The following is a 10,370-nucleotide window of genomic DNA, read 5'->3' as shown; positions in this document are numbered from 1 at the left end:
AAGGCATACGTGCTTGAGCAAGATGAGTTAATGTATTACATCTTCTATCACAGAGCAAAGTCTGAGGGTTGTATCAGTGCTCGGTGATATTGTTGCTTTCATGTTCTCTGGGAAAACAGGCACCCTTTCCAAAACAGGGGACATTAGACAAGGCAAAAAAGGTACTTATGTTTTATTTTTTCTTATCATAAAAAACAAAAAGGACATAGTGCTTCTATCACCATTAAAGAACCAAAAATGTGTTGTACAGCTTTTGAAAGAAGGACGATCATTAAAAACGTATTAAGACAGAAACACATTAAGTAACCATTCTTGAGTGTCAAATAAAGTAGTTAATTAAAAGCTCAGTGAGGTTCTTCCCCAGCACTGGCCAACACAGTGTTTCACACAGCATACATACATCAGCAGGACATTATTGCTAAAAACCTCTCATACCCTCACCATTAAAATATCTTCATTTGCTATGTAAGAGATGTGAAAGAAATATAAATATCTATATAGTGTGCAAACATCAAGTGACTTTGAGAAAATCATGAGCGTTGAAATAATGGCCCAGGCAAACAAACAAAAAATGCAATAACCTGAAACAAAGAAAACAAAGATCTACTAAACACATTATGGCTAAGGTAACTGGTACCTCTGCTGACCTAAATAGTTAAGATCAATATTTCTGATATTCTAGGCCAAAAGTCTGTTTATAAATTGCGAATTGTGTAGCCTACTACATCATTGTCAATAAAGACCCTTTCCCTTTTTGGAATGTTTTGAGCCCCAGTTAAATTTGACCAATTAAACATTATTACAAAATTAAAGTGCAAGAATCTGTAGCTTAAAAATACCAACTCTTCTGAAATGTAGAGAACAGAGGCTTATGTTAACAGCAGCCCACAAGTGACGGCTGCAACGTAGCTTAGAGTTATGGCACAAAAATATTAAACACAAAAATCAATGTGCCTCCAACGGTTGATTTCTTTACTAACACAGGTTAACTTGTGCTAGGCACTATAATGAAATCTAAATTAAAGTCATTATCAATTCTCAATTGTCACTGAAATACAGGTGCTTTTATCTTTAATGCTCTCTTTTTATTTTTTTAAGGCTCATAGGAATTTTGCTGATATTAGACATCATGTTGGCCTGCAGAAACATCCTTCAAGATCTAAACCTGTGTCTACAGAAACATGCAACCAGTGAGGGGGAAATTTTTAATAGCTATTCTTATCTCAGTTTATTGTCATGCTCCACTTTCCTCATGTTAAAAACATTCCAAAAAGGACCAGAGAAGTTTAAAGAATAAAAAAAATAAAATAAATGCAACTAGAAGATCTGCTTATGACCCAGGCAGCAATGTTGTTGGCTAATTCCATTTTTCTTACCTCAAAGCTATAGAACTTGAACAAACTGAACTACATTTGAGATACAGTACTTTGAATAATGTACAGTAATGGATCTTGTTGACAATATACAAATGAGCACCAGTGTTATTTGTTTCTTTTGGGCATGTTGCTCTCTTTTGAGAAATTGGAAAAACTGGCATCACAGATATTTGTGAAACTGGCAAAACCGTTGCCATTACCAGAAAGTGAAACATCTAAAGCTCGGTCTCAGCCTGAGTGCTTGCTAAAGTTATTTTATCTTTTAAATACTGTCCAATTACAATCGTGCATTTGACTCAAATGAATTGACAACTGAAAAAAGTCAATCAATGGGAAAACATGTACAGGAAGCAGGAAAGTAAAGAGGGGAATCTCGAACTGATATCAGGCTTTCCTGGAGGCCACAAATAAGGTGTAAAACAAAGTTCAAGCCAATCAGCCCCCCATTCTGGAGACTGTATGCCACTGCAGGTGATCTCAGATACTGCATTTCCATGAGCAGTGTGCAGAGAGCCAGTGTGCTCACTAGGAGACAAGCGTATGTGTCCAGGCTCAGTCTTTTTATTTTTTTATTTTTCAGACCAATGTGTCAATGTACCGTGCGCTCAAAGATGCAATGCCGGCAGGACAGGAGAAAGACTCCACAGTGTTTGGTCTGCAGGAGCTTCACCAGTTCATCAGAGAGTTCCTGTTCAGCGTCATGAAGAACACTTGGCTGCTGCCACCCGAGCGGACCGAGGCAAAGAAAACCTGCAGAAACAACACTGTTAGAATGTGTAACATTTGTATCTTCAATATAAAAAAAAAAAAAATACTCAAACAGATTGCTAATCCTGCTGAAAAAAATCTAAACTGGGTCAGATAGTGACCATCTTAAGTGACCAGTATAATGTATGCTTTGGGGTATTTTCATGTTGGTTTTGGCTTTTCAAGCTAGTCTACCTGCAACCGCTACTGGTTTGCTGGTCTTGGCTGGTTTAAGATGGTCTCCCAGCCAGGCCAAACTGGTTTACAGCTGGTCTAACTGGTCTCCCAACCAAGTTAAAGGTGCACTCAGTATTTTTTTTCCTCCTAAAGACATGAATTGTAATTTTGCAATATATGTATAACATCTTGACCACTCACATTAAAATGAAGACTCCAGTCATATCAGAAACCTACTAAAAGCTGTTTTATTCTACATGGAGAGGGTCCACACATGGGGGCTGCCATGCTAGAATCACATGACCAGCTGAATACTACTCGCTTAATCTCAGTAACCGTCCTGTTATTTGACACTTGCAATCATTGATTTAAGTAATCATGGCTGACTGTGAATGCTAAATTTCTAAAATGGCATATGAATCTGACAACTATTGATTTTAAACAATGTTGCATCTAAGCCGCTAGGTGTCAGTGTAAGTCCAATATGAAACAAAGACAAAAGCTACTATTTTTTTTTTTCACCCAATTTGGAATGCCCAATTCCCAGTGCGCTTTTTAAGTCCTCGTGGTCGCGTAGTGATTCGCCTCAATCCGGGTGGCGGAGGATGAATCCCAGTTGCCTCTGCGTCTGAGACCATCAACCCGCGCATCTTATCATGTGGCTTGAGCGCGTTACCACAGAGACATAGCGCATGTGGAGGCTTCACGCCATCCCCGCTCAGCTCACCATGCGCCCCACCAAGAACGAACCACATTATAGTGCAGCCGGGCCAATTTGGTTGCCTAGGAGACCTGGCTGGAGTCACTCAGCACGCCCTGGGATTCGAACTAGCGAACTCCAGGGGTGGTAGCCAGCGTTTTTTTACCATTGAGCTACCCAGGCCCCGACCTGAGTGCACCTTTAAGTGCACCACTCAGCTGTTCTAGCCATTCAGCCAGCTGGTCTCCCAGACTGACCAGCTGAAAAGTACAAAACACCACTTTAAATCCAGTAAACAGATTGTCTTGAGCAGGCTGGAAGTCCAGCAAACCATCTTAGGCTTGCGGCATGTGCCCATCTAAAACCAGCTAAGAACACCTTGGAATTTAAGAAGTCAAAACTGATCTTAGCTGATTTTCAGCTAAGACCATTTTCAGCATTTTGATGTAGTCGAGTACACATTAGAAATGTTTGGAAGTGGATAAACAAACATTTGCAGATTTGCTGGTAAACTACAACAATTGCAGGCTGACCTTGTCATTTCTTTCACAGAGGAACTTCAGTCTCTGAGCTCTCTTGTGCATGAAAACCCCATCCAGGTGGCCCGTCTCGACAGAGCGGATCTCAATGGCTTTCTCTCCCCAGCCCATGATCTGGTTGGAGTGAATATAAGCTGCAAAACAGAACATAGTTTTGAGACCTCAAGTATATACAATATTTAACTTAAATAATGCACATCTTCATTATCAAAACTAACATACCAGTTCACTCAAATATGTGAAGAACATATTTTATTTTAATATCTTATTTTATTTTGGAAACGGTTTATTATAAAATGGATAGTTCAGACTAAATTCTGATTGGATGAGCAGTATTGTAAAATGCTGATAAACTTACAACTGTGATTAAGGCCACATCCACACTAATACAATTTTGGTTAAACAAATTGATTTTTGCTAAATTTATGCCTCTTGTCCACATTGGAATGTTGTTTGCCAACACTGAAAACACTTTGGAAAAACTATGACGTAAGAAAACAGTAGTAGAACGTTTTAGTGTGGATGTGGCCTAATACATTCTGTATTTATGCAGCAAGATGTTATGTTGCTTGGCAACAGTAAACAGCCTCCAGTTAGGCTACTGAACAATATAACTTGACAGAAGAATTGTTTATTTTAATTATTGATTTTAATAAATGTAAATATTTGCTGGCGTTTTATAAAAGCAATGATCCACTCCAGGCTGTGTTACAGTGATTTTATCACAGTTAACACTTAAATGCATGGGAATTTCACCAAACAATCTTACATATTCAGGTCTTTAGGGACCTTAGGGAAATGGAGTCTTAATGTTTTTAATGATCGTCCTTCTTTCAAAAGCTGTACAACCAATTTTTGGTTCTTTAACGGTGATAGAAACACTATGTCCTTCAAAATGACCAAATAGTGTAAAATTTGCTAAATATTTTCAAGAAAATAAAAATAATAGAATAAAATATATTTTGATGTTTTGGCTGTTCGGCCCTGTTTAGCGGCCAGCCCACTGGGAAAAGTTCCGGTTCTCCCTATGGCCAGTCCGCCCCTGCACATAACACATAATCTACACATAAGCATTTTCTCAGGCACTTATTGAGTCTAAATAGATGCACAATTTACATAATTTCATTAGTACACCCAAATGACAATAGTCATATCATACTGTTCATGTGTTGTACTTGCTATAGTTTATTTCCATGATGTTTCTTCATCAAACAGCAATGTCAAATGTAAATCATGTCAATCACTGAAACAACAGCGCCACCTTGAGTAACAAATAACATGTATATGTATATTGCGGCATGTCTTGCTGTTTCTACAGCGTCCCATGCAGGAGTGCTTCACTTTTTAGACCCCATGTTAGGTTAAAAAAAAATCATCAATCATCTATTCGTTGCTCTGCATCTAGGTTTTTTTTTTTTTTTTTTTTTAAGCGCAAGAATGCATTTAGTCTGAACGGCCCCTAAGGGGGTTTTACTTCAGAACAAACTTTACCTGGTATAAATGTAATGCACAGCCTTTTGTGGCTTATTGCTTTAGTATATTCAATTTGTGAAAAATGCCTTTTGTTTGTAATGTATTTGATATTCTGTTGTTTTCTTCAGTTGGGGATAGAAATATTAAGATGAATGAGCCCCCCCCCCCAAAAAAAAACAAAAACAAAAAAACAACAGCAAACACTGATGTCTGATTTCCTCTCGATTTCATCTTTCATATCTGCAGTCAAATCCTTCAATACCCCACAGCAACAACCACAGTAAATCAGGCTGATGTTTAGCAAGAGCGTTCCAGAGGCAACTCCCTTAAAATAAATAATTATGTCCGCAAGCTCTACTAATAAAGTAAAATAGCCTGCCAAACAAGATGTTCTGCTCAAGCACTCGTCCGTCAAGATTATTATATAGGATAACGTGTGCCAAGCGCCCTAAATCCTCCAAGCTAATGTGTTCCTCAAAACCAGCTCACACACACATAACCGCAATCATATTTATTTTAAAACAGCAGAGGAGTTGAAGGCAAGTTTGAATGTTATTGAACTTTGGATGAACTACTTTATCTCCTCCCACAGAGCAGAGCCTGTGCGGTAGCCCTTTATTGTTTTCTTGCATGTCTGTTGCCTGCGAATCCCTCAAGATCTGCCCATGTACTGCTGGAACAAGCTAACACAAATAGACTCTGCGGCTGTGGTATAGGACATGCGGATATCAGTGTGAGCTTGACTGTGAATCACGGTAATATTGAAGCAAAGGTAATTTACTAAAAGTCATAAACTAGAGAAAACATCCTTCCTTTCAGATTACTGATATCAGAGGGTTGGGGCAAACTTTGTCTTCAAGGTTAAAAGAATATTCTGCGTTCAATACAAGCTAAGCTCAATTGACTGCATTTGTGGCATGATGTTGATTACCACAAAAAAATTATTTCAACTCGTCCCTCCGTGTCTTTAAAAAAATCTAAAATCAAGGTTACAGTGAGGCACTTACAATGGAAGGAAATGAAACCAATTTTTGGAGGGTTTAAAGGCAGATTTGTGAAGCTCATAATTTTATTAAAGCTTGTGTTATTTGAGCTGTAAAGATGTTTAAATCAATGTTTTTGCAGTCGTTTATGTTGCCATGGCAATTAAGTTGTCGAATTGGATATTACTTTACACCAAAAAGGTTAGTAAGCGATTTTATCACACTGAAATCATGTTAACACGCATATTGTTTATGTCTTTTGGCTATACTGTTGAAACAGTGGGTATTTTAACGTTTATGGATTGGCCATAAATGTTAAAATACTTCCATTGCAAGTTTCTCACTGTAAACCAGATCTTTGCTATTTTTTTAAAGAAAAGGAGGGGCAAGTCAAAATTATTTTTGTGGTAATCAACATTATTCCACAAATGCTGTTGACTGTATTAACTTATATTGAACCCGAAGCATTCCTTTAACTCGTATAATTTAGTTAGGATATTAGGATAATTAACGACAGATGATGTATTTCCTGTGCCTTAAACAAGAAGTACTGTGGCATTACTATGGTACACTGATGACATTGGATAGTCATCCCATCGTACTGTATGATTACCACAGTCATATACCATGGAACACTAACAGTAAAAAGTTTGGACAAGTGACTGAATGTGTATGTTTCTCATAAAAACCTTATGATCTAAGAACTGTTACTATGTTACTATCGACAAATGCAGACTCACCAACAGAGGTGGGCATCTCTCCCCATTGCAACACCACGTCCTTGGTGATTCTGCCATAGGTGTTGACATATACACCCTCATCTTCATAACACAGCAGCATCTCCATGCCATCAGTCTTAGGGAGCACCACGATGGCGTGAGGGGTCACACTGCTCTGAATCTGAAAGACAGAGAAGAGGAAAGAATAACTGGCAGATCAGGCTGCAGTGCTTTAAGAAACCATTAGAGGGACACATTTTCCAGGAGTCTTTGTTTAATAAAGGGTATCACACTAAGACAACAATGGAGGATTATAGCACAGAGCCGATCTCAGATTGAAGGGAACTATAATTACAGCTGCAGCTAAAACTGAATACTCTGAATTGATGTTCTATTACATTTTAAGAGAAGCAAGTGTTATCACTGTGCAAGTTACACAGTTAACAACATTTTAGTGCACTCAGCATGGATGTATTTATTTATATGTAACTTATGAAGAAATATTGGTGTCAGAAATACAATTATGTTATGTCTCATTTGTAAATCTGCAATTAGCGATCCAGTAATGAATTTATGCAATTCCTACATAAATGGAGTAGAAGAATAGCTAATGCTTCCTTCAAAGCTCCTGAAATCTTCCTTGCACCTTTCACACTTACAGGTGCTGTCAAGGGAATATGATGTGTGTGGAAGCCCATGTCATTTTCCAAGATTAGACTACAACCCCCAAGAGCCAAATCGCCAAGGGAACCTCTGAACCAATCACATCCACCTCCCTTCCATTACATTGTGTTTTTGCAGATGCCAAATCACAGCCTGCTATCACTGAGATAAACCAAAGGACACTGCATAGTATTCGTGTCTGGACTGTATTAACTTCTGGATATTAATTATTAGTTTTGTCATTAAATAATTTTTTTATTCAGTGCTCATATTCTTATGTTCCAACAATCATTAATGTTTATTAAATTCTGCAGAAACTGTGGAAAATAAACTGTGGTTATAGTTTTAGAAGCATTAGTTATAATGGGTTACAAATTATAAACAAATCTGTAATTATTGTTCTTATGCCATCATTTTCCAGCAAAAGCGTTTATTAAATTTATACCCATCATGGAGCTTTTTTGTGTCAGGGCCAAAGAAAATATAGACAGGGTAAGTAAAAACTTGAATTACTGGCCCAGTCAAATAGTTACTGTTGTTCTATGAGGCTAATTATTGTATTTACTTACATGTGATGGTATGTAGATGTCATAGGGGTTCCCAGAATCCACGTCTATCACATGAAAGCCCACACTAGAACCATAGATGACTTTTAACCTCTGACCCTCTTCTACAGTCAGGTCCACCAGCTGAGGTTTGTGCTGAAGTTCTGTGAATGACTGCCAGAGAGAGAAAAGAGGAAAGCAGAATGGATAAGATAAATGGATAGATACTGAATGGCTTGGGGAATTGTCAAGGCTGTTTATAATTGTTAAACAGGCAGTTAATGCATTCAAACGGACCCTCTAAACAGAAGCATGTTTTCTCATTTAGAAACTATACTTTCACGTATTGTGTGAATAGCAGCACATTATTTGTTATTTGAGGCAAAGAAAGAAAAAAGAGAGAGAGCAAAAGAAAGAGAAAAAAGAAAGAACTAAAGAATGAATAAAAGAAAAGAGATAATGAAAAAAGAAAGAATGGAAGAAAGAGAGAAGGAATGAAAAAAGGAAAAGAAAAGAACTAAAGAAAGAAAGAAAATAAAAAAAACTAAAGAATGGAAAAAAGAAAAAGAACCAAAGAACTTAAGAACAAAAGAAAGAAAGAAAAGAAAAGAAAGAAAGATGAAAAGGGAAGGACAGATACTGACTCCATACCTTGAAAGCCATGAATTTATGGTACGGCTTGGGGGCCCATGCGTAAATCTCTACAGAGCTCTTCAACGCAATCACCAGGAATTTGATTCTCTCGTATTTCACTGAAAACAAAGTCAACCAGCCTTTAAGTTACAGGACACGAAGCAGACTGTCCCCTGCTGCCACACTACATGCTGTTAGAGCTGAACAGAATGACAATCCTCTCCATTAGCATCAGCGGTCTCTATTAGCCTACTCGATCTTCACTGTCTTTAGCCCTCATCCCTGCCCTCTGCTCAAGGATGCAGAAATGGTTCACTTACCAACTTTATAGTGAATGCAGCCTTCCAGATCTCCAACAGTGATCCAGCCCTGTTTCTTCTCCACCTCGGGGTCATTGTGCAGTATTCTGTTCCTTAGCCATGACAAGTAGTAGACACGTAGCTTGTTTTTCTTCCCTGTAAACACCAATGAGAGAGTTGACATGTTAACGAAACGTGTATCCCCAGAAGATGCCAACAGGCTTGTATTTTAAAGGGAGGTGAATTCCCTTCTAGTATTTTCCTCAGATCCAGGAAAAAAGCTCTATGCTTTAAAAACATGCACTGAAATCTCATCTGACTGCAGTATATGACACTGAAATATAAACATTTTTAATGAACATGTCTAGTAATGTTTGATCACTGCACTCAGACAGACCTGATATGGTGACCAGAACATTTAGGCCCTCCAGCACCTCCATCTGTTGGAAGCGTCGGCGAGTGATGAGGTTATAGACCTTCCCCTGACCACTGCGGTCCAGCAGCATTAGACCATTCTCAGTGCCAACCAACAGGTTCACACCTGAGCGTGCACAAACACACATACACAAAACACAAGGCTTAGTGCAATGTATGACACGGTCACCACAAACAAAGCTTTTTACCCTAAATAGGTGCAACATGAAAAAGTGTCAAGCGATAAAAGCCATCTCTTCCTCTCCTAACCAGCCATGACAGATAACAATACATTTTGTCAGTCGCTTGGTTTCTATTTCTGCAGCATCGCTCAGGATAGCCCCGCTCACGAAAACTCATATCGCTCCTCGTTTATTTTAAACATTAAGCATGGATAAGGAGAGATTGATTGTGGACATTGAAAACTTTGGATAAAATATGAAAATCCCTTAAGTTCCAAAAGAAAAAAAAAAAAAAAAAATTATAAGTCATATCAAATACAACTCATTTTTCTTTGTTTTATGTTCTTTGGTGAGCAAACTCTGTTCTGATTGGCTGTGTTGTATCACATAGCATTTCTGCTTTCAGTCTAGACAGGAAAACTCCTTGTCACTGGAATCTTGTTGCATTGCCTGGTGTGGACACTATGTTAAGACTCCAAGGCAACTGAACCTTAAAATGCTAATTTAGTGTAATAGGCTAATATTAGAAAGATAGGTAGAGAGTGGTTGATGTACCCCATAGAGCTGCACAAAGGATCTCAGAGTTGAAGCGTTTCTTGTATTTGCGGATCTCTGGCGTGTCGCTATGGGGTCTGATGTTGGTGGGGTTGACGTTGACCACAGAAATCTTGCGAGCCTCATTCAGTTTGGCCTGCTCCTGACGCAAGAGCTCGTTTGCAAACAAAGCTGCAGAGGTGAGAAGACCCATGAAAACATTGTATGTTTAGAAACAGAAAGCATTGCTTTCACAAGAACCAAACACGACAGAAAAACGCAAAATTACAAGCACAGTCATTTAAAAATTCTATTCACTCTGTGCTATATTGAAAGCACTACAACAACATATTATTTGATATTTTATCTTGTGAATGAATTTTTAT

General features: G+C 38.2%; 1 protein-coding gene across 8 annotated transcripts in view; it reads right to left on the bottom strand.

Annotated features, from left to right (window-relative positions):
• Positions 1-154: 154 nt before the first annotated feature.
• The window catches only part of LOC127442281 (TRAF2 and NCK-interacting protein kinase-like), a 215,890-nt gene continuing 205,674 nt past the window's right edge, over positions 155-10,370 (bottom strand). For all 8 annotated transcript variants that reach the window (XM_051700171.1, XM_051700175.1, XM_051700173.1 and 5 more), the window contains 8 exons: positions 10,006-10,176; positions 9,252-9,395; positions 8,876-9,010; positions 8,574-8,674; positions 7,947-8,096; positions 6,736-6,895; positions 3,534-3,673; positions 155-2,126 (listed from right to left, as the gene is read on the bottom strand). In XM_051700171.1, the coding sequence (XP_051556131.1) occupies positions 2,043-2,126; positions 3,534-3,673; positions 6,736-6,895; positions 7,947-8,096; positions 8,574-8,674; positions 8,876-9,010; positions 9,252-9,395; positions 10,006-10,176 (1,085 nt within the window). In that variant the 3' untranslated portion in view covers positions 155-2,042. The remainder of the gene's footprint in view (positions 2,127-3,533; positions 3,674-6,735; positions 6,896-7,946; positions 8,097-8,573; positions 8,675-8,875; positions 9,011-9,251; positions 9,396-10,005; positions 10,177-10,370) is intronic.

The sequence above is a fragment of the Myxocyprinus asiaticus genome, chromosome 6 (genome assembly GCF_019703515.2).
Source record: "Myxocyprinus asiaticus isolate MX2 ecotype Aquarium Trade chromosome 6, UBuf_Myxa_2, whole genome shotgun sequence".
Lineage (NCBI taxonomy): Eukaryota > Metazoa > Chordata > Actinopteri > Cypriniformes > Catostomidae > Myxocyprinus > Myxocyprinus asiaticus.
This window is presented reverse-complemented; position numbering and strand designations above follow the sequence as displayed.